This window comes from Bactrocera neohumeralis, chromosome 5, assembly GCF_024586455.1.
Source record: "Bactrocera neohumeralis isolate Rockhampton chromosome 5, APGP_CSIRO_Bneo_wtdbg2-racon-allhic-juicebox.fasta_v2, whole genome shotgun sequence".
NCBI classification, from domain to species: domain Eukaryota; kingdom Metazoa; phylum Arthropoda; class Insecta; order Diptera; family Tephritidae; genus Bactrocera; species Bactrocera neohumeralis.
Window position 1 is genome coordinate 77,086,694 of NC_065922.1, and position 24,368 is coordinate 77,111,061.

The 24,368-nt window shown below is 36.7% G+C and overlaps 3 protein-coding genes across 8 annotated transcripts in view; 1 reads left to right on the forward strand and 2 right to left on the reverse strand.

Moving 5' to 3' along the window:
* LOC126760116 (protein elav) lies at positions 1–22,541 on the reverse strand. 6 transcript variants are annotated; one of them, XM_050475543.1, is made up of 3 exons: positions 22,478–22,541; positions 11,231–11,618; positions 1–10,001 (listed from the first exon to the last, which is right to left on the reverse strand). In XM_050475543.1, coding segments are annotated over exons 2-3 (1,341 nt in total). In that variant the 5' UTR covers positions 11,232–11,618; positions 22,478–22,541; the 3' UTR covers positions 1–8,661. The 6 variants fall into 6 exon arrangements, with proteins under 6 accessions (XP_050331500.1, XP_050331497.1, XP_050331502.1 ...); XM_050475540.1 differs by lacking the exon at positions 22,478–22,541 and adding an exon at positions 12,744–12,861; XM_050475545.1 differs by lacking the exon at positions 22,478–22,541 and adding an exon at positions 12,694–12,860 and having other exon boundaries at positions 1–9,968.
* LOC126760120 (arginase-1) overlaps positions 1–23,129 on the forward strand; it is a 32,829-nt gene extending 9,700 nt beyond the window's left edge. Inside the window, exons 4-5 of the mRNA XM_050475549.1 lie at positions 19,236–19,335; positions 22,523–23,129. Of these exons, the coding sequence (XP_050331506.1) occupies positions 19,236–19,335; positions 22,523–22,888 (466 nt within the window). The 3' untranslated portion in view covers positions 22,889–23,129. The remainder of the gene's footprint in view (positions 1–19,235; positions 19,336–22,522) is intronic.
* The window catches only part of LOC126760117 (endoplasmic reticulum-Golgi intermediate compartment protein 2), a 5,219-nt gene continuing 3,900 nt past the window's right edge, over positions 23,050–24,368 (reverse strand). Inside the window, exons 4-6 of the mRNA XM_050475546.1 lie at positions 23,912–24,209; positions 23,679–23,828; positions 23,050–23,615 (exon numbers count right to left, since the gene is read on the reverse strand). Coding sequence (XP_050331503.1) covers positions 23,299–23,615; positions 23,679–23,828; positions 23,912–24,209 — 765 coding nt within the window. The 3' untranslated portion in view covers positions 23,050–23,298. The remainder of the gene's footprint in view (positions 23,616–23,678; positions 23,829–23,911; positions 24,210–24,368) is intronic.

Sequence of the window (24,368 nt, forward strand, 5' to 3'; positions counted from 1 at the left end):
TTAAATTCAAAAATCAAAATTGATATTTTATTTAAGGTTAAAAACACGGTTTGTTGTTGTCAAAGTTTTTATCGCTTCAAATATATGTGCGCGCATCAACCACAAGTATTAGCGCTTTTAACTTTTTGTCTCAATACAATTTTGGGAAATACAAATTGAATTAAACTTTAAATGTAATTAAAATAAAAACACAAACTTATAATTAAAATTAAAAATAATGATAAAAGTTAAAATTTCTATTTAGCAATAACTGCTGTGTTAAAAATCATATATTTAGGGAAATCCGGTAAAATGTTTTTCTTAATATTTTTCGTCACAACTTTCGGACAAAAAGTTTACAAAGTAACACACAAACTCCTTTCGAAATTTGTGCGTGAAAATGAAGTTCTCGTTGAAGTCAGGCGGGCATTGGGTGGGACAAAGAGAGAGAGCGTCGTGTGTCAAATTTTTGCTGTATTGTACAAAACAGTTTATAGGACATTGTAAATTCGAAGTGACAATTTTTCTTTCCAATGGCTACTTTTGACGCTATGCTTGCTATGCGCTCTTCTCAAGTGAAAGCCAAACATTCTCGCTTACCGAGAAATAAAGGAAAACATTTTGTTTATGGTGTAAAAACGTGTTGTTTTGTCACTTATTGGTATTTTGAAGCGCTAGAGGCTACAAATTTCTGGAGTATCAAGTTTCAAACAACGTTTTATACATATGTTTTTGTCTGTGTGCTTGCCGCGACTTGAGAGATTAGTTACATTAACAAGAAGATTTTCAAATGTCAATATGTTATGTAATACAATTGAATCAAATAATAATAGTAATAGTAATTATAATATAAATTGAAATATAACATATAATAAAAAGTACACAATGGAAAATATAGTAATTGGTGGCAAAAAAATGTTTGCTTGCTCACGCTTGCTGACTGCGTGGGCCTAAAACCTGCAGTTGCAAGGCGGCAAAATCTGTCAGCGCTCATATAATTTTTATTTGTGCAAAAATTGCATAAGCTCAGCATTATGCCACCTTTGCTTTTTAAATTGCAATTTTTAAATATTTTTTTCGTTTTTTTTTGTTTAATAAAATACTAGCGCTTTGCAATTGTTTCTGAGATTTTGTCGCTAGACAATTTTATTTTCATTTCCTGTGTACAAATAGTTGGTTTAAAACATATACGTAAACAAAAAAAATATTATTTAAAATTATAAAGGTTAATAAAGTAATATTAAATTGAAATTAAAAGTATGAACGCAAATCAATTACAAACTTAACGCAAGGAATGCGATGAAACGAGCTCAAAATAAGATAAATATATGTATGTAAAAATATTACAAAAAAATAAGTCAATTAAAACTATGGTTTACAAACTGCTAGTTACTACTATTTGTTGTTTGTTAAGTTAAAAAATAATAATATTAGAAATCATACAAAACAAACTGAAAACCCATGAAAATAGTAATTATTATTTTCATTACTCTGTCCCATACTTGTGTTCGTTTCTGATTTTGTTTATCTTTTCTTCATTTAGTTAAGGTACGCATATTGTTTTTAGTAATTACTACAAAACATAAAACATTCATATAAATTGTGTCATAACGTGAAAATTAAAATTAAAAACTAATAATTACTTAAAAGAAAATTAAAATAATTAATATGCCATGAAACGCACACACATTTCAAAAATGCAAGTTGTCATCAAATCAAATCAAATCAACTAAAAAAAACAGAAAACACTAAATTCTTGCATCTTTCAAGTTCCGGTATCTTATAAGTTTATCAGTTGCTTTTTTGTACGTCAATTTGAGTTGGTTGTTTATTCAATTTTCACTGCCAATCTATTTGTTGTGGTCTGTGCTCGCGCGCGTTTTTTCGTTTTTCGTACATATTTTGTGCCGCTTGTGCTAAACATATTGCTTGCTGACTCCCTGCTACTCTCCTCACTACTTTACTGTCTGTGCTCTTCTCTCATATATTTATGCAGTTTTACTATTTACTTGCTTCAACGCGGCGCTGCAATACTGATATGCACCTTTTATTTAATTTTTTTTACTTATTTTTCGGATTGACTTCTATTAAATTACGGCTTTCTTGGCAATATGCGCTTGTAGAACACTTTGCCGCTTTTGCTCTTGCATGAGCGCACGCGCTCTTATCTCTACTTGTCCATATTTGAATGGCGTATCATTGCAGATGCTGCATTTCTCTATTGGGAATTTGCGTTTGTTTCGTGTGTCAAGAAAATAGAAAGCATAAGTTTGCATCATCAACGATAAATTGGCGCTTATGCACTTTTGTGCAATTTTTTTCGCTTACATTTTCAACTACATACATATGTACATGTTGATGTTTTTGTTGTTATTAAGGTTTCTCTTTTTTCTAATGTTTAATAAAAATTATTATGCTTAAAGTAGTTACTATATTACGAAGTAAATTTTAATAAAATATAAGCAAAAATTTATACTTTCTTCTGAGATACACATTTTCGCGTAGACACTATTGCACAGAATATCCTTTCGCTCGTTAGCAAAACAAAATTATGTATTTGTAATCGCTTTTTACAGACCGCATTTGCTGCTTTCAAAATAATTTAGCGGTGTTAGTGTGCAATTTGAACTAAACCTTAGCACGTACTATTTTCTATTCGCATAGAGAATTTAAAAAAATAAATAGAAATCACTACAGCATTCTTGTACATTAACAAACATGCGTTCAAAGCTTTTTCCGCTTTATTTAAAGCAGTATTTTTAACGTGGAGGCTACACATGCCTTAGAAAACAAACTGTTGTGGGCATTGCGAACGATTTTGAAGACACTGCCTTCAAACGTGAAAAATATTGGACATCTAATTTTTGTACTTCGAAAAAATTTCGAGCATTTAAGAGACCTTCAAAAACAATGCAGTTACACGATCAAGAACTTGGGTTTTAATTTGATCTTCATCACTTCCTACTTGTCAAAATTGATTGAAATTGAATATAACGAAATATTCATATTACAGCACAATTGCATATCATTTTAAGACCGCGTGCAAGTTCGAAAAGCGCAAGTGTGGTAGTAGAAAAGTATGAGTATATTGCAACTTGAAAGCAATTTCTTGATCGTGAAACGCTCGGGAAAACTGCTTAACATAATTTACTGATTTTTGTATAAATAATTTTATTAAGGGGATATTCTAGTCTAGAAATTTGAAAAAAATAAATATTTTTTTATCATAATTCTGACAACGAATGTTCGAAACCTTTATTAGGGTTCTAGTTTGAAAAAATCATTTTTTTTATCAAATTCTGGCAATGAATGTTTGAAACCTTCATTAGGGTCCACCGAAAGTATAATGTTACAGAAATTTATGGAGGCGAGAAAAGAAAGAGCATTTTTGCAGCCGCAGCGCACGTTTGGAAAACACACTATAATTCGAAAAATGCTTTCTAAATCAACTTTTAGCAGTTGCTAATTGGTTTTTTGCCACACTTATTACTTTCAAACATAATAATTGCATTAAACGCATGTTGAACGCACTATCAGCGCTGACTGTTTTCTAGTACTTATTGTCGCAGTAGCGCATTCTGTAGTTTTGGATGATGTGAGTTGTGTATGTGTATGGGTTAGTTACTATAGCTGCATTTCTACTCTTGTTTTCTTTTGCTTGTCATGCATAATTGCTATGCGACATTGAAGCATTTTTTGTTATTATAATGCTTGCAATTTAGAACTTCTGCCTAACTGCTTTAGCAATTTAGTTTAGTTTTTCCTTCAATACATTTTTTCCGTTAACATCCTTTTGCATTTTTGTTCTGCATTTTTGACTAGAATTCTTGTTTGTTTCATGCGTTTTGTGTATACTTGTATTTTTACCATCTGTTTCGCTTCGACTACTACTACTATGCATTATGCTTAAAAGTAATTTTTTAAATTTATAAATTTTAACTTAATTAAATTATTTGTTCTTATGCGTTTTTCGCTTAGCGTTTGCTTTTTCTCATACATTTGCTTGTTCTTTTTACTTTGTTCATACTACACGTTTACTCCTACGAAAAAAATATAATTTATATATATTTATATATAAGCAACTGTGAGACTTCAGTCGTCCCCAGTTGTTTAGCATCAAAAAATGTACTAATATATAACTATTTAATAAATAGTGATTACTTTTTCTCTGGGTTTCTTTTTGTTTTGTAACTTCACTTACTACTGCCTGCATTTGCGCATGCTTAGCTAACCTCAAAATTACAAATTGAAAAAAAAAAAAACTAAAATAAAAGCAAAAATCAATGAGTGTATTCACGGTGCGCGTTTTCCCCGTTAGCAAAAGGTGTCGAGCAAACACACACACTGTGAATACCCACATCAAGTTAATTTTTAGCTAATTTGCTAAATTGAAATTTAAAAATTGTGAACTTTAAAACTAAAACCACTTAACAGCTGCAAAAATATAATTATATAAATATATATGTAGACATACACGTACACATATTGTATGAATGTATGTAAGTTTAAATTTGTATAGTTAATGGTGTTTTGTGTAATAAAATATTAATATTAATGCAAAAATAAATTATGTTATATACATATGTATATAAGCTGTATAAACACTATTTTTCAACATTATTGAGAAACAGTGCTTAGTTTGGTTTGAGTTAAAACTGAATTTGAAAGCAAAATTATTGGAAATAAATATACATATGTATACATACATATGTTTGTAAATATAAATTAATATAAGTTGTGTAAATATGCAATAAATATGTATATAAATATATTTTGCTTAATTACTTACGTACGTTCACTATTTATATATCTATGTATATGTATGCGTGTGTATGTATTGTATATGGACTGAATAAATATATAAATTATGTGTACAAAATAGTAGGGAGAACACGCGCGTCAATTTTACATGATCACACATTTTTTCTTTTTGACAAAATTATAATTTACGAGCGTGGGTACAAAAAAAAACAACAACAAACATAAGAGTAGTAGCCGTGTTGAGAAATCGAACTTATCGAAAAAATTATATTAATAAATAACTTTAAACACCTTCAAATATGTTGGTTAAACGCTTGAAAAGTAATTCAAATATTGTTCGAAAATAGTATTTTTGACATTTCGAACTCATGTGGGTTGTAGCAAGTAGCAGTTGAAGCGCATTTACGCAAAACTCAAAGTAAAGTAAATTGAAACAAAGAAATCAACACAAGATGTCAATGTACTGCACTACAAACGAACAAAATCAAAGGGGCATTATTCGTGGAAGCACAAACAACACAAAATCGTAATTGTAACAAATGTCTATTAAATATATTTCAACAAATCAAAACTGCTCCTCAAACAAATACCTGCAACCATTGATTGTAAACAAACCAAATTACGTTTAAAAATAAACAAATTGATTTTTTTAAACATTATACGAATGTTGATGCATGTGTATATGTGTCAATAATATATATGTGTGTGTATATATGTACGCAGCCTAAAGCTTAAAACATTTCACACTGAATTATGTATGTATAGTTTATTTGTATTTCGGGTGTTTTGTGCTTCACATTGTAATTTTGTCTCAAACAAATTATTGAACATTCATGTTATGCGCTTTGTGCGTAGGTGGTGACGAAAAAGAAGAAAAACGCTCTAACCGTATTAAGGATGCGCCGCTTTCTGCTGTTGAAAATAACTAGTAATACATATTTTTTTGAATTGAGCGCACTAAAACGGTGTTAGGCTATTCCCTTTGACTCTTTAAAAGCTCGTTTTAAACTAATTGTTTAGTTGTTAAAAATATTTTATATAATATTTTTTATTTTGAAAGAATGAAGTTATATCATGTGAATATTTTACTGTTATTTTAAGTTGTTTACTAATTCAGCGCACTATTAGCATGAATTAAAGCGCAAAAGGTGTAAAAGTAGTGCCTAAAAACAACAACACTCTGTTCGTACTTTTCGCCACCAAAATACACAACAAGCTGTGCGTTTTTCCCGTCAATATGCAAAAGGGATCTGCAAGCAACCTTTCAATCAATTAATGTTTAATTAAATTTAAATAAATTTTTTATGTTTAATATGTTATGTAAGTTTTTATATTATTTTAAAATTTATATTAACTTTCGAGTGTGGATAGTTATTTATGATATTGGATATATTATTTAATTAATTTAAATTTAGCCTTCTGGAGGCGCAATGTTTATTTAATAATTATTGTTGCTCATTCGATACTGTCTCGTTATAGTTGTTTAGCTCATTTAAAATTCAAAAGACCTACTTTTTCTATAAATTTGCATTTGCGCACGCAGGCTTTGCCCCTTTATTTTCTAGTTACATACATATGTATATTTTTATGAACTTACACCCAACTTTTGTTTATTTTCTTAGTTATATTTTTTTAATTATTTAAATTTAAACTTTTGCTATTTAATACTGTAGCAGCCTCCTTGACGTTGCTTTTACTATAGTCTCTAAGGTTATTACTCATATATTATTTTATTTACTATTTTTGTTTTGTTTTGCTAGTTCGTTAAATAATTTTTAAAATTTTAGTTTATTTTTTATTTAATTTAAATTACATGTCATCGCTCCTACTTTTCTGGTTTTTCACTCTTGAATGCCACAAAACTCATTAACTTTATCAATTGTTTTAAGAATTTTTTTTTCGTTTCGCTAACCTTATAAATGAAAATCATTTTTATTATGCGCTTTTATACCCAAATAGAGTTGTGTTTAAACATTCAATTAATTGTTGTATTATAGTTATGCTTTACTTTAAAACCTGCGTACGCACTCGTCTTTCTTCAAGCCTTTCTTTCGAGCGCTTGCTGCACATTTGATTGCATTTAAATTTATCATTTGCTTATAACGCATATTTTGAGTTAGAAAACGTATAAAAATTGTCAACTTTTTCAACTTTTAAAATTGCAAATGAAATTTGAAATACTTTTATTGCTGCCGGCAGGCCAAGGTTGTTTTGGAAGATTTTTGTTTGCCTTTATTTCTTAATTATTAGTGTATTTTTAAAAGAACTGTTCACTAATTCTTTTTAGTTACTGCCTAATTGGCGCTCATTGAGCTAAACGGTTTTGTGATATACTTGTGCAGCAGTAGTTTTCATACAACTATAGTTTTCGAAATGTTCGAAACGGTTTTTAATTTGGAAAATCGTGCGTTGATCTCTTTGTTCGATTTCAATTTGTAAACGGGTACTCATTCATTTTTTTTCACACATACGTTTTGGCTTTTGTTTATAGGGATATTAACAAATATTACATCGAGTTAAGAAATTCTAGAGGATGCAGAAATATTGTTTTGAGCCTTAATTTTGCAAAACTTTCGTTTTCATAATTTTTCTTTGCATTTTTTCTAGTTTATTTCAGACTAGAGTAGTGAAAATATAAAATGACTTTTTTGTCTTTAATTTTTGAATGTGTGGCGCAGCTAGCTGATTCGTTTATATTTTTGCTGAGATTTAATAAATATAAGTGTATTCGTGTTCACGCACACATGCAAGTATACAGCCACGAGTTGCAGCTGTTGGTTAATTTAAAAATAGCCCAAACTTTCGAGTAATAATTTTCAGATTTTGCTTGCCAATTTGATTACCAAACAGGCCAATTTTTCTAAATTAAGCCAACACTCGCAGAACATTGATTGAAATTGCCAAAATTTGCAAATATGTATTTCAAATGCAAACATACACATATGTACATACAAATGTACTGTGAAATATATTTTTCCTTCACTGCTTTGGCATTGTGAAATTCAGGTGACTAACAAACAGACACACATGTGCTGTGCTGCCAGCCGTTACACTAGGACTGATTTGAAGTGCCTGCCGTAACCACCCCAATTATTTGAGGCGCGTGGGAAGCTTGCCGCTTGCTTGCGCGCACTACGGGTGGTTGCTAGCGGCATTTGGCGCGCCATTTTAAGCATTTATGTGCGTCCATTTGCTTTTCGCAAAGCCACTGTGGGTGGAAGCTGATAAGGAAAAATATATTCAAATGATTTCTCTTTGCTCTTTTTTGTTTTCATATTTTCACTACGCTACAGATATACTGAATAGTTACATCCCTTTTATAAGTGCCTTGTAACCGCAAAATTTTGCTACAACACAAATTTCTTGTTGTCAATATTTCTCTGCACATATCTACTACTCCGCGCTTGTAATTTTGTGTTAGAATTTACAGTGTAACAAATTAAATTAATTAACCTCACTTTCAAAAGTTAATTAATTAATTTAATTTCCAGCTTCGTATAGCTTCAAGTTGGACTTTCTTTAACATATGCTTAATATAAAAAATATAAATAAAAAATGGAATATACGAGGTTGGCGTGCGTTGCGAATGTTGGGGGGAGGAAGAGCAAACTCATCCTCCCCACAACACGCCTTGCACATCACACACTTTTACCAATTTTAAACAAAGCCAACCCGCGCATTTCCACTAACTTGCCTGCGGTCGGGTTGCAGCTCGGCTCCCCATTCACCGATTTACAGTTTTTGTCCGTCCGCAATATGTTGCTGCTGTTACTACTGTATTTCCGCTACATTGTTATTATTGCTGTTATTGTTGTTTTCATTGTGTATGCGTGTGTTATTGTTACAGTTGATGTTATTGTGTACTACCACTATTGTTGCAGTTAGCTGTTACTACTGTAGATTTTTCGCTGGAAAGATAATTTACTTTGATTTGTTGGTCTTGAAGCTAACTTGTAGCACCCGATTGCCCAGTGTATAACCGTTTAGTGCACGAATTGCCATTGCCGCTTCATCATAATTGGTCATCGACACGAAGCCGTAGCCTTTGCATTGATTTGTGGTTTGATCCTTAACAATTTTAACCGATTGCACTGCGCCGAATGGACCGAATAGCTGCCACAGTGATGCCTCTTCAGTTTCGGGTGCCAAATTGTAAATAAAAATGGGATAAGCACCGCCCGGACCACTAGCTAATGCACTAGCAGCGGCCGCTGTCGCACCCAAACCATTTGGCAGCATAACATCGAGCATATCGCCGGCCATGGGGGAGAAACGTGCCAAGCCTTTGTTGACCGGCGTATGCATAGCGCCGCCGATGCGCCGCACCAACTGTGGATTGAGGAATGCTGGCAATTGTGGTTGCATTATCTTGCTAGTGCTACCCGGTGTATTTGAGAATTTCACCACAATCGGATCGGTACAATCCGGTGGTGTGGTTCCGTTCAGTGCAATAATGGCACGTGTTGCTTCCTCGCGCTTATCGAAACGTATGAAACCGACACCTTTGGTCTGTGAATCATTGCCGGCATTTTGTAGTATGCGTGATGTGATTATAGCTCCGAATGGTGCGAAAATTGCCTCCAACTCTTGCTGTGTCATATTCTTCGGCAGTCCCGACACATATAGATTCGCACCCTTAATGGCGTCCGATGAGGGGCGTGCGAATGACACCTTGATGGTTTTATTCTGTAAACGCAGCCCGTTCAATACGTTAACAGCCTGTTCGGCATCTTGTGCGCGTACATAGTTGACAAAGCCATACCCCAAACTTTGACCCTTATTTGGTCCTTGCGGATTTAGTGGATCCATAAAAGCTTGTGATTTGTCACGTATCAATTTTACAGACTCAATTTCACCTACACTGGAGAATAGTGAACGTATCTCATCTTCGGTCATTGTTTGTGGCAAATAGTTTACAATGAGATTAGTACGTGTCTCGGATGAGCCGTTATTATTGCCATTCTGTTGGGTATTCGTATTTCCGTTGGTAGTTTGCTGCTGCAATTGCTGGGTGACGGCAGCAGCGGCGGCGGCGACGGCTTGTTGTGTTTGCTGTTGCTGCACCTGTAAAATGGCCTGCTGCACCTGCTGCTGCTGTTGCAGTTGTGCGGCTGCAGCAGCGGCAGCAGTCTGCGCAGGTGAAGCATTCGAAGCGGCTAGAGCGGCTGCGGCAGCGGCCGGATTGGCGGCGGTTTGAGCCATTAGCTGGGCCTGAGCGTCTACTGTGCCTGCAGCACCGGCATTCGCCATCATAAAGTCCACTAAGTAACAGGCGATGGCGCAGAGGGATGAGTGAAACGGTTATAAGCGGACGTGGATATAGCAAATGATTGTTGTTTAGAACACATGGAAGGAAGAAAATAAAGTATTCAAATTTAGAGTAAGAAATAAGATTTTATGCATACTATATATAATGATTATTGGGACATAAATTATAAGTTTACATACATATGTATTTTTGTATAAGTTTGTAACAAATTGAACGATGATTCAAGTATTACCTCGCAACTTAATCACAGAGAACTTGTTTTTTTTTTATTTAGGATATGCATTCAAACTCATTGTCATATATTCCTGTAATTCAACGAGTGTCATGTGTTACTATATCCAATTTCTTTCGGTTCCAATAGATAATTAATAAATATACATACATAATACATACATATGTATGTATGCCCTTCAAAAACAAAATTTTAGACTCGCCCGAGGAAATCGTAATTTAGTTATTTCTTATACTATGTATGGAGATTGTGTTAATTACAGATATGAATGTGTATGAGTACAATAATTGAAAATAATAAAAACGAACGTTATTTTCGCTCAATATCCATAGGTGCATATGCATAATATATTTACAATAAATCTTTCTCTATGCATACAATGTAATGTATTTATTTATTTGCACACGTTTATTTTAGTCATAAAGTCCGATGCTTAAACACGTATACTACTTGAATATCTTTCAAGTGTGTGATCAAATATTAAAAGAGCTTTTAAATACTTATTCATAAAAAAATTAATAATAAGGTAGCATTAAGTAGTAGCCGCGCCTAGACATACATGCATATAAATATATATTTTAAAGGCATACCGGCTAGTTTTATTTGTTTCAAAACTCTAACGATAAACACAAGGCAATTTTATTGTGTTTCACTACACTGGGTGGGGACTTCGCCATAGCTAAAAGCACGATCAAAGTCGATGGTGTTAGAACAAAATACACGAAATGTAAATACATACAAAGAACTTATTTTAATTTTATTTTGCACTGATGCGCCGACGCATGAAAGAATGAAATAAAACTACAGACAGAAAGAGAATAGACAATATATGCACATTTTACCCGTAATATGTACATATACATGTATGCATACGCGGAAACGATGGCGTTGACAGTGGTGCTCCACTATAAGTCAGCGATTTCATTGTACATATGTACAAACTAGCTTACAATTATGTAGTCATGCGCTTGACTTTTTTTAATACTCACTTGCGTTGGCGTGTGTTTTCCTCGTTGCGGCAATAATTTTGATGCTTTTTCACAACTTCGCTCTTGCGTAAATTTGTTCTTTTACTTTAATGCTGCGCTGTCTCGACGATGACGGCTGCGTCTCTTATGTCAACGTTGACTGCTAAAAAGTCGTTGGCAACGCTGAAGATGGCGTTTTAATTGAAGCGTGTGTGAAATTCGGGAGAGAGCTGCTAAGCTAATCGATTTATCGATTTTCTTTGTATGTGTTAGTTTTTGCTTGCCGCTAACTTTTTCTGTAATTTTTTATATAAATTTTCCGCTACTGCTCGATATATACACTTTTCCTGGATGTATTTTTCGTTTGATTTTGCACGATGTTTAAGAATTCTACTCGTTTTTGTTGCTTCTGGAAAGTAGATAATTTTGGTATAATAACATGAGCGGAAACTCACTTAAAACTTATATATACATATTAGATACGAAACTAATTTCAGAGAATAACTAAATTGAATAGAATTCAACAAATTGTATAATGCCGTCTTTCCAGTTCTTTTGACTTGGATAAAAAAGCGCTTCTACGCACACACACACACAAATATGTATGAACACTTGCACGCTATTTCATGTCGCTATTGCCGTCACTTTTCTGTTCCTATGAGATACTTTTCTTTTTGTAGTTCAACATTGCAATGTAAATATGTGTATGTAAATACAATTTACTTTTCATGCTTGTGTCTTCGTAAATTCGTATTAATTAAATCAAATATGTTTGCACTAAAAATGTTTAATTTGTCGACTATGCCATTCGTCCATCTTTCATCAAATCACTTCCGCTGCTGTACAAGCTGTTTCATCCGCACCCGAAGGGCTACCGCGTTGCGTTCCTTTTTTTTTAATATTTTTACTCCACCTGAACACAAAAACTCTTCTCCTCTGCCCTGCGCAATTGTGACTTTCGACGCAACCAATCGATATATTCACAGACGCCAGCTTTGCTTGTTCGTATATTCGTGTCAGTCGTCTATTGTCCGGTTGATTTTTGTTGCTTTTATTGCTGCACCCTTTTCCTTTGCATGTTACGATCTTGGTTTTCCTTCGACTTTTCCAATTTAACGACGCAACAATGGAGTTTAATGAACTTTGCTCACACGCGTTCAATTAATTAAAAGCATTAATATAGACAATTTTTGTGCATTTCAACAGATAAATGTATCTGATATTACGCTATATACACAAACACACACACACTACTTGGTTTATTTATTGAATTTCCACTGTCCCCTGTAGTGCTTTTCCAAAAAATTTTCTCTACCCAAAAAAATATATATGTATGTATGTATATATATACATATATCGTTATTATACATATATGCGAATTTTGGCGTAATTAATTTGTAGTCGTGTCGTGTAACCAACAAATACTTTTTGCATTTCTTATATATTTTTAACTTTTTATTTGTACGCTACTTCGCTCCACTAACCGTTTTAATTTGTTTTATGACTATTAAAATATCTTTTCTTCGTTCTCTACCTTTTATGTATACTATGTTAATGGTTTAAGATTTTTTTTCTAATTCTTTTTGCACAATAAAGACGACAATTTCACCCGAGAATTGATGTGTTTACGGCGAGCGCACGAATTCAAGTGAAGAACGAACTTCATAGATGTGAGAATCGAAGCTACGAATTCACAAACGAACGCAAAGCGTCGGCAGCGCAGCGCCAGCCAACGAGCACGCCAAGCAGCGGAGTCGACAGTGACGCCAAAAATGCCGCTTTGCGCTTTTGTGTTGCCGGATTTTTCTATGACTTCGTTATTATTATTCTCCATAGCGAAAATTACACTTTTCCAAGTTATATTATATATGTACATATATGTATATTTATGTATGTGAATATAACTCTACAACCATCGTCTAGTCAACGCTCTCTGCCTATACTCGCTGATCTTATGCTTTTGGTGTTTTACCTGTTCCGAGTTTAAAATGGCGGACGCAGCGATGAGCGCAGCAACCGTGTCTGGAAATAGTTCACGCCGGTAGTTGTGTAGAAACTATAAATACGGGTCAAACGCGCCAGCTACACTAAAAACAGTGCATACATACATATATGCATATGTACATACATATGTACATATGTATGAATTTAGAAGTGTACTAAACATAAATAGATACAGTCATATCCATTTGTGCATACATACCTACTTACACTTTTGTTTAGGAGTTTATATTCCTAAATATTCAAAAAAAAGTTTCAACACAATATGTAGCAATGACTCCCGTTACTTTAACAATTATGAGTTTTCATTTTGAATTACTTAAACACTTTTAAAATTGGAAATATTTCCTAAAGTGAAGAGCTGCGATGTCTCCGCAAATATGCCGTGCAATGCAGAAAAAGGCCGGTAGACTTATAGTTGTTGTATATCTTCTCAACGCTCTCAACTTTTACTAATGTATGTATGTATGTACATACATATACATACATACATATGTATGTGTTTGATACTGCTGCTGCTTGCTGTTGAAGCTTTCGACTTCCGTTTTACTCAAAGTAGACTTCAGAATATATGTATTTGTATGCGCGTCCTAAGTAAATGTACATATAGAAATATCCAATAGGACTGCTGAAATCTCGAAGAAATTTATAAATATGGTCCCACCGTACATTTTATCTAAAATTTTTGCTTAAACATTGTTTTTTTTCTTTTGGTGATGTTCATTTGTGTGAGAAGCCCCAGAGTACTCACTTGCTGCGGTCGCTATTTCAGCAAGGACAGCGACGTACGCGTCGGCTTCAAGAGAGCTATCCGACGTTGCGGCAGGTATTCGTATAGAAAAGGGGAGTTTCGTGCAAGCCAAAAACTTCCGCCCTACTTCACGCACGATAACGAAAAGCGAAAGAATGGTCGAAAGAGAGGTCGTCAACCGCTTTATAGTGAGCACAAACAAATACTTCGTGCTGCTAGCATACACTTTTAGTATTACATGTTTAGAACAAGACATATGTACATAACTTTTGCCCGCACACAGCACTGATCGACGGTGGTCGCATGTTGGCATAGCTAGTGGAAGTATAGCAGCAGCGTGGATGCAAGAAGTAAAGCCACACATATGAATGGATGTTTGCATTATCATATCAATGCATAGTTGAAACTAGAGGGTAGACACCCCCTTAAGGGTTGGAAAGCCCTTTTATTGTCTGCGTTTAGCTTACATCCGGCGCATGTGTTGGAGGCGGCGGCGGTGGCACAATGTCAGCAAAACCTTTTCCTTCCATGGATTGACTGCACATACACACATACATATCATATATGTATGTACATGTACATACATAAGTATGTACTATATGTGTTTGCTTGTTTATACGTTTGTGATTCGGTTTTACGCAACGCAATCACTTCGCTCAAAAAAGAGGGTGTCTGGGCTACAATCAACGTAAGTACATAGTACATAGCAAGCAGAATGGTAATAACAGAAATAAGAAAAAATTGTTACATTTTGAAAAGAAAATGTTGTGCAAAGTGACAAAAGATCTGAATTAAATGTACGCGCATGCGCGCATAGATGGATAAAGGCAAAACATTGCACAATTACTGCAATGCAATTAACACGATCAAAAACGAATGGCATTGTCGATAACGACAGCGGTAGCGCACAGTGAAACAGCTGCGACAAATTACCCAAGCGCGGTGACGGAATGACGCGTTGCCACTCGAGGCGCCGAACTGCGATTAGTTCAATTGATTCGCTTCGATGCGATTTACAGACATGATTTATGTATGTATATGTGTGGAATCAAAGTATCAACCACCACGCGCCAATTTCGCAAGCAAACGCCAAATGCAAGTACAAATATGTATATGTATGTATGTGTTTGTGTGGCATACTCAACACATCCGTTTCCGCACTATGCAGCTGCCTGGCAAGTTACGCGTAAGTATGTATGTAAGTATGTACTCATATTACGCCGAGTTTTATGATTTTTGCAGACAGCAAGGCGACGTCTCGCACCCACAACCGCACTACCATTAAACAACAAACCAATTCAGACGATGTTGTTGGTAAAACAAGTGCTCAGCCAATTTGTGACCCGCTGTATATGAGACGGTTGAGGGTGCAGTGTAGTATAGGGGGTGCTTCAGACCACCCTAAGGATTCGTGCTGCCTCTAACTAATCGGGATCTTAGTATTAGATCGTATTATAAATTGGAAGCCTCAAATTGCGACAATTGGAATATAACTGTATAAGTTAGCTTGGCATTACAGCGACATTGGCTTTCCAACTAGACTACAGCATTTGGCAAAATCCACAGACTGAGAATTTGCAATCTCCAGCTAATAAAGTAGTATTCACTTTCTTCCACTCGCATAATTTGTATGTATTTAAATAGTATTCAATAAGCCCATGTATTTGGTCGTCCTTTATCCGAGTATACGTGTACGGCTGAGAAAATCCACGAGTTCATGGTTCCTTGAAGTGTTTCCCACATTCATCGAGTTGAATACATACTTAAGACTCTGTTACGTGACAAATGTTGCAAGTAAAGCAAAACTTAGCCGCGTTTCGGCTTCCTTCGTACTTCGTACTATCGCTTACATGTGTACTGAGGGGAACACAACAAAAGATGTTAAACAGAAACTTGAGTCGCTGTAGTGTAGGTCAGGAAAAAATCGACCATATGAGTGAGACATTCACATCGACAGAAAACTATACCGGAAGCGATGTGACGATCGTATATGCTTATAAAAGTAATGTACATACGCACAACTGTTATTATTGCGTCCGGTTAGTCGATAATATACTTGCTATCCAACTCGCTTTGAAATTCAACAATACTTTTCAGTATTTGGATCAGGTTGGGTGCATTCCAACGCCGCTTTGCGTTCGATTTTGATATTAAGTGTGCCACGAAATTTGTAACACCCTGAAGGGAATGTAGGAGATCCTGTAAGGTCTGTCTGCCGCTCCGTCTGTCTGTACTTTCTGTTTTTCCGAAATCGATGTAAAACTTTTCACACGCTGTCTTACAAACTGAACGATCAAAATCAGGTCCTTATATGGACCGACTCCGAATTCCAAACATATTGCTCAGATTGGACCACTATAGCATAGATGTAGCTACCGAACAAAATAATCAATTAGAGGGTTTGTCCGGAAAGTAATAGGACTGAGTCGAAATCAAGGAAATAAAAAAGTCCGGGGAGGCACATCTGGCCTATAGGATTACGTTATTAAAAAATTTGGGGTCACTTTCAAACATGTTCAAATTTTTTGGCACCCTTCCACTAGACACAATTTCTGTTCGTCAGTGAGCACTTTTGGGACCATCTTCGCGCACACCTTGCGCATGTTCAAGTGCTCCGTCACAATGTCAAGAACCACATATTTTGATAAATTTAACATCTGGGCAATTAAACGAATACTTAGTAGACGGTCTGAGCTCAAAACTTTGCGCGCACGAGTCACACTGTCGGTGTTCTTCTAAGTCGCAGGTCTCCCAGCACGGTCTTCATCAGCGACCTCTTCCCGGCCCTCCAAATAGACTTGGTGCCATCGTTGGCACCACTTCTTGCTAAAGCAACATCTGGGTAAGCCTGCTTGATCATATCAAATGTCTCTGCCGCAGATTTACTGAGTTTTACACAGATTTTAATCGCAAACCTCTGCTCTAACGAACGCTTCATTTTCGGCTTACACCACTCACAGAAACACGTCGCGCGAAAATGTTTGTCCTGACTCCCCAGGTGCTCGGAGACAACTAACCAGCCGCTCGTTCGTTAGCTAGGAACGCCCTCTACCGAATCCAGTTCTATTACTTTCTGGACAAACCCTGTAGAACTTAATACTAGGTTTGCAGGATTTTCAGAAGTTATAGCTGAATGAAGCACTGAAATACAAAGCGCAATCACACGTCTTGCAACTTCAGCTATATGAAGTGACTCACTAGAAACTTGGGTTATTTATTTTCCATAAACATTAAAAAGACAAAGGGGTTTCGCCACAGTAGAATAGAATTATTAGGGTTATAACAAAGGATTTAAAGCCAAGCCAGCTGGAACCTAGTTTTCAAAACACAGCCGCTCATGCAAAAACTTATAATCTGTGGAAGAAATCCAAATGGCCAAACGCAGTCACTTCTAATCCACCCTTAACTTATGCAAATATGTCGAAAACAAAAAACAAAAAAAAAAACATAAAAAAAAACAATTTTTGCTTCTGTGTTTACTTACACACACATGTAAGTAGCAAAATATGTAAACCAAATCGTTGAAACCTGAAAAGTCAGCCGATTGTGTAAGGCCCTTACAAGCAGGGCGCTACTTAGAGAGGTAATACATATGTACACGTACACGCTCTCAAATGTATTGTAAGGCATGTAAAAGCACCCCGTTTGGCTGTTTACACGCTTCGTAGCCGAATAATATTGCCGAAGGATAATGAAAAATGCACTTACAACATCGCACGCGTGAATGCGCGCTCTAAGGCCAGCGACAACTTGCAGGGTGGACGAAACTGGGCCGCATCACCGGCCAGTGCGGTTGAGCATACTGCTCTAATCACGTGTCACAAAAGCAGCGGCCAACTGCCGCTGTTTGTTCGCCGCGTTGCTCGGTGCGCTGTGCTGGAAAATTAAGGACCCTTGAAGCGTTGCTCGCCTTGCAAGCTGGCATGTAAATATGTGCATATCCTTTTACAACGCTGTCAGCCCTTTTTCATGTATTTTTTTATTTTACATTTTCCGTCTGCCAAAAACTTGCTTACATATACTGTATATATGTATAGACTCCTTAAACTATACGCTGTAGGGTGTTTTCAGCTTGCTGAGCTGATGTAAATGATTAGTTTTGGCCCATTGGGCGTTGCCAAGCTGATCGTGTGTTGATCGTGGCATGTGTTTTGAAAGTTTTCAACAAACGGCGTATTTCGTACATGCCACGTTGGCTGCCAGCTGCATGGGTTTTAGGCGGAAACCAAAGTATTCCAATTAATAATAATGTATCGCTGAAACCTTTTTTTGACTGAGCTCCTCGTGGTCCATATAGATACTATTAGAACTCTTTGGGGTATTTGATGAAGCTCCAAGGAAAGATCGCAGGTTCAATGCGGTATCCATAACTTCAGATCACAGGCTCCAATGCGGTCGATAAACGCATTATAATGGAAACACTAATTTAAACCAAGACATCTTCAGTTCTGAAGATACCTCTACACTTTTGATAGAAAGGACCTAACTAAAAATGTTCTAGAAGAGCGCCAAATTAGGATAGCTGTATAACACAAACAGCTCACATCACCATTGGTTGTTGTAGCGTCAGCAAAAGATCCATGAAGTAATTTGGGAGAATGTTACAGAGTAATTCTGTCCTTGGATAAAAATCCGGGTCCGTTCCGGTTACGTAATCTCTACAGTCGTGGGAGAGGAAAATCATTTGGTCCAAATGTAAGGTTTGATTGAGGTAAATACACAAGTGAGGTGTTCCATACGAAAACCTCTTCGATGTTGGACTGTTGGGTGGAATCCTTACTACAAATGTATCTTGCAGAAAGCACTGCGCAGTCGTAAGTCAAATTCAGACCATACAGCACGGACACAGAAAGATTATTCTCTAGAAAGAACTAATATCGAGTGGAAGCGGCTTCATACATAAGTCATCGTTCCAACTATCAGATAAAAACTCTTCATATCACAACGAGTTCAATTAACCAAGGAGGTAGTGTTAGGTTAGGATGCTGTCAATTAACTTCTATTTGAAACTGTTAAAAAACACTATTTTTAATGATAGGTCTGGAATGGAACCTAGATCTTCGAGTTTGGCAGATTTCTACGGAAATTCTTACGATATTCTGAATCTTCAGTCAATCTGGGATAAAAAAAACTGGAAATTAGATTTTTATGAGCCTGTGGCTGGATCCACATATATTTCAATATTTACTTTATTGGTGTATCCTATAAATATACCCATAAATAATTGATTTTCTTTTTTCCATTTACATTTATTTTAAATTATTCTATTTACAGTTTGGCCGCTGATCAGCTTGTTTACATTGGTTTGAGGGACATTGACCCGTACGAAGCGTATATCCTGAATAAATTAGGCATACGAGCGTTCGCGATGGATGTAAGTATACATTACATGCATGAGGATATGCACGCACACTACATTAGCACAGTGGTAAAATTTTAAATTTTATAAAGAAAAAATTGAGGGAACTGCTAGTAAAAACTTTACATAATCCATATGTACTAGCGAAAGTTAATTATTGAAGCTTCTACCATTGGAAACGGACTACTTCTTGAACGTTATAAAACTTGAAAGTCTTGCCTTGATGTGATGGAAGAGGACTCTAGTCCAGATGATAAGCATTGATGTTGAGTCCTCTAAGACCCGCAATTGCCCGCCGGTCATAAGTCCATCTCAAAAATTTAGTTTAGGCTAGGTCGTGGCGTTGGTCCTAAAAGATTAATCAACAGATCGAACATGGAATCGATTTGTGCAATATCAACTATTAGCAACTAAGCTAGGCTCGGTAAAGGTGTGTCTACCGAGATATTTCAATCTCAGTCTTGAAAACTGGCCAATACAGAAGACGGTGACAAAATGATTCCAACTGGAGATTCAAAGTTCCTACGCCAGAAATTGAGGAAATTGCATCATCGGCTTTGCGGTTTCCAGTAATTCCGCTGAAACCGTTCACCCATACGAGCCTAATATTGAAGAAGCTTGAAACTACTGCGAGCTCAAAGCCACTATAGCCGTGGGATGTCGAAATGAATATTCACCTCCCTGAAGGAAGCTGCACTCCTACTGTTTTAGCGGCAGTCACCTCCGCTTGAAGGACGCTACAGTGGTCTAGTAGTCTGAACCCAGAAGTAATGGAGAGCTCCCGACAGAAGACTCCACCACCTATCCCCTGCCTTAACTTCGAACAATCCTTGCAAAAGCTGATTACAATCCTTCTCCAACGGCTTCGCCCCGCTTGCAAATCAGTCGCAGGTGTGTGAGGAAGGAATGCAATCGAAGCAATGGAGAATTTCAGTGTGTCCCAGCCCGGGACCTCTCATATACCCCGCTTCTCTATGTCTACAGCAGTCTTCACCGCCTCGCCGCCCAGTACTTACCAGGTGTGTCTTCAGGTTCAACGTATAGAACGACATTGAATGCCATTGTTGGATACTCCTTAGGACCGCTCTATGAACACAGCTCCAGATGCTTAGCTGATGTGGTTTTTCCAAGCGTCCTCGACTCGACAACGACCTTATTAAACATTATCGGCTTAGCTATCGCTTCGTAGAGCGACATATACCTTCCTCACGCTCTCCTCGAAGTTTGACTTGTATCGTGAAAAAACCGGACATACGGTAAACTGCGTTTTTGGATCACTGTGCGTTAGCTCACGCGATGGGTTTTATCTGGTAACGAGGGGGTGCACTGTCAGCCTGCGCTAACATTTGAGCATTTCCCGTAAAAGTATGTACATATGTGTGTGTTGGCAAGTTTTTTTTGTGTTGTTACAAAACTCGTCTGACAACGCTGTTACTTTCACTGCCGTTGGAACGTTGGCGCGACGGCGCTGACAACAGCAGGAGAAAGATCATTTCACTCTAAACCCACTGCATACACTGTAGCGATCTTTGATATCCTTCCATGGGAGCGCATATACACTTACACATACACACCTAAGCGCGTCTGTGTGACTTGAATTGATGTGAACGAGCTGCAGTGAGCAACCCTCGCGGAGTTTATTGCAGCGACTGTATTTTGTCCACACCTCGATTGTGGCGTGGCCGCAGCGGCAGCGCAGCGGTGGTGGTTGTAATACGCACAGAGTATAGGGTGCTAAACGTGTACAAAGGGTGCGCAGAATTCGCCGTCACATGCAGGGACATTAATTTTAACAACGACGCGTCAAAAGGGGAATGAACCGGATCGGCGACGCGGTGCATGAAGACAAACTAAAAAATAATAATAAATAGTTTTGTTGTTGTTGTTGCCTGTATATACATACATATATATGCTTGCAATTCAGTACAGGCGATTTCCGCCGGTCGCGCGTATAATCCTCATACGCCGCGCGTTAGAGGGGTGTTGCGGTGTTAATAAAGCCTTGCACTTTCCGAACCTATTTTAGGCTTTTATTTATGAGACGTGAAAATCGGTGCGCTGAAAAATTTCAATGACTTTTCTTGTGGGAAAATGCATGCATTGTTCTAAGGACGCCGTTCACAATGGGAAATGCGTATGTTTTGCATACACTGCAAAAAACGATAGCCCAAATGACGGATACACATATAAAATAGCAAATATGTGAATAAAATACTACCGATCCAGCCGAGGGAAAGCTCGTAGGCGGTTAATACAGTTCAACGGTACAGTTCAAATTATGAGATGATAATTGAAAACGGATTTACTTCTACAATTGATAGTGACCTCAAATTTCATTTTTTGAGAAAGATCAATCATTTTTCAGCAGTTGAATTAGCACAATGTTCTTAATACCTTCATTTAGTACAGTTGATTCCTGAGGTGGTTCACAGGTTAAATCAGTCATAGTGCTCTGGCAGCATGTTTGTCTATAGTGTTTGCTTGGCATGTATGGATTTCATAGCACACAAAGGAGGGGCTTACAATTTATTCTAAAGACTCTTTGAAAGAGTTATGAGTTTCTTGTTCGAAGCTCTCACGTGCCAGTAAAACGAACTGGAGCAGTTTCGACGATAGTCCCATCAAACTAACCGGAAAGGACCCGGATTTTTTTCCGACTCAGCACCATTCCTCGAAACTACTTCAAGAACGATTTCTGCCACTATAACAATAACAAGAACAACAAAAGCGAAATTAGAGCCAAGAAGAGTAGGCAAGGAGGGTTCCAAAAACTTGTTGTTAGTGTCAAGCGGGTACTCCTGGTAAGCAGGGCATACTTTAGGCTTTTTGGAGTAGGTGAGAGTTTAGCACACTACAGCGGTTGGTGCTTGAACAGTTTCCGTTCCCATTGAGTCTATGTAACCGAATTGGATCCGAATTTTTATCCGACCAAGACCTGTCAAATCGTCAGCTATACACTATAAAAACAATCTGCTTCAACAGCATGCTAGAGCTAGCTTTCACGATCGTGCTTCTTCGTCTTATGTCCGTTGAAGCACAGTGACTATAAAAAGTTTGCTCATAGCGGCATGTAATCTTCTACTGTACATTTCAAATGGGGTTCACTTCATAAACAAATAACTAATTACCGTTAAGTAAATTATTTTATAATTCTTACCTCAAAATGTTTCGTAATTTTTGCGTGTTTTGTTTCTTTTTGTAGTCTGTGGACAAGTACGGCATTTCTAAAATCATCGAGCGTACACTGGACTCACTGAAACCGCAAAATAAGATACATGTCAGTTTCGATATTGACGCCTTGGACAAAGCCGTAGCGCCCAGTACTGGTACAGCTGTTTGTGCCGGCCTAACATTACGCGAGGGTATATCGGTGGTAGAGGCGCTACGTGACACGAATCGCGTGCAAGGAATCGATTTGGTAGAATTGAATCCAAGCTTAGGCAATGAGCAAGATGTGAACACCACAATTGCATCGAGTTTGGAAATATTGAAAAGCATATGCGGTTACAAACGCAGCGGTAATTTCGCCAATATAAAGATGGATCTGTTCGAGACGGTGAAAAATTAATATACTCACATATCGACGAGTACGTTTTAACTAATTGCTTACTAAATATATGCACACTATGTACATTAACTGTACTCATACGTTATAAGTATACTTAAGCAATAGGTTGAAATTCAGTGTCTTATTACATACATACATATACTTATATAATGGTGAATGTGTTTGTTTAAAATTTGATATTTATTAGCTGTGAGCCACATTGGAATGCCAAATAAAAATAGTATCTTATTCTTACAAAGAACATATGAAAAATGATTAATTATACATACAAATATATGTACATATGTATATACGCGTACATAACTATAGAACATATACAATCTTTGCATAAAAATTATTTGTGAAATTAGTGAGGCTTTTACCTCGAACGCGGTGTAAAAAATCCTCTACGATAAGTGCATGTGAAGCGGTTACTTTGATGGTGGCTCCTCATCAACGGCTATTGGCACAATCGTTGGAATGGTGGTTGTTGTAGTTGTGGCATTCAGCAAGCTAATGCTGTCAGACATGATATTCGCCGTATTTATGAGATTATTCGACAGTACTTTAGTCGCGGAACTGGCGCTGGCGAGATTCACGTTCACAGCACCAGCTCCAACAGGGACATGTGCGCCACCCTCGCGGCTAGCACTGTCGTGGTGTTGATTTAGTGTTTGTTGTAGAACTTGAGGCGCAATTATGTTGATGGTAAGGCGCTGCATAGACACCAATATGGTATTTAAAATGCCTGCAATGAAAAGCATATTTTTATCAAATGCCTTGAAATAAGTGTTAGTACTCGGGTATTTGCCTGAGATAACGATGATGCCCGCAATGATTGAACATAGTCGTATTATGAATTGCACGAGATTATCACGATCAGTGCGCACAATGATCTTTAACGCCGACCAATCGTATTTAAAATAGATGCCAGGGGAGCCGTACGAATTTTTAGTTGAGTCTAATTAAAAGGAGTATAGGAAGGTTATTATAGAAAATATATATGCAAACAAGGTATTACAAAGTACAAGTATTTATACACACCCAATTGACGGACATTCTCGCTCACTGAATATTGATACGTATTGATCGTCGTGAAGGTATTGTGTATTTCGGTGGGTACAATTTTCAAAAAATATTGTACCGTTGTTTCTTCATCGGCTACTAGCGTTTCGTCGCCTTCAAGCGGTTGTACGATGCGTCGTGAATATTGTCCAAAACTTAAGCGATTGATGCGATGCGTGAAATTAGCTGGCGTACGTCGAAAATCGATTGTCCAGTGATCGCCGAAGAGCCCAACAAATGGCTGCGCACCACCAACCAAGTGCAGAACTCCAGCGACCTTAAAGTTTAGATAAATTTCTAAGATGATTACACTTTTTATTATAACATATATATGTAAGCATATTCAAAATTTCTGCGAATTTCTGCATTCTAGGAGCCCATTTCTGCCTCTACGCTGCAGTTTTTTTGTACTTACATATCTAGGGATTTTCAATTA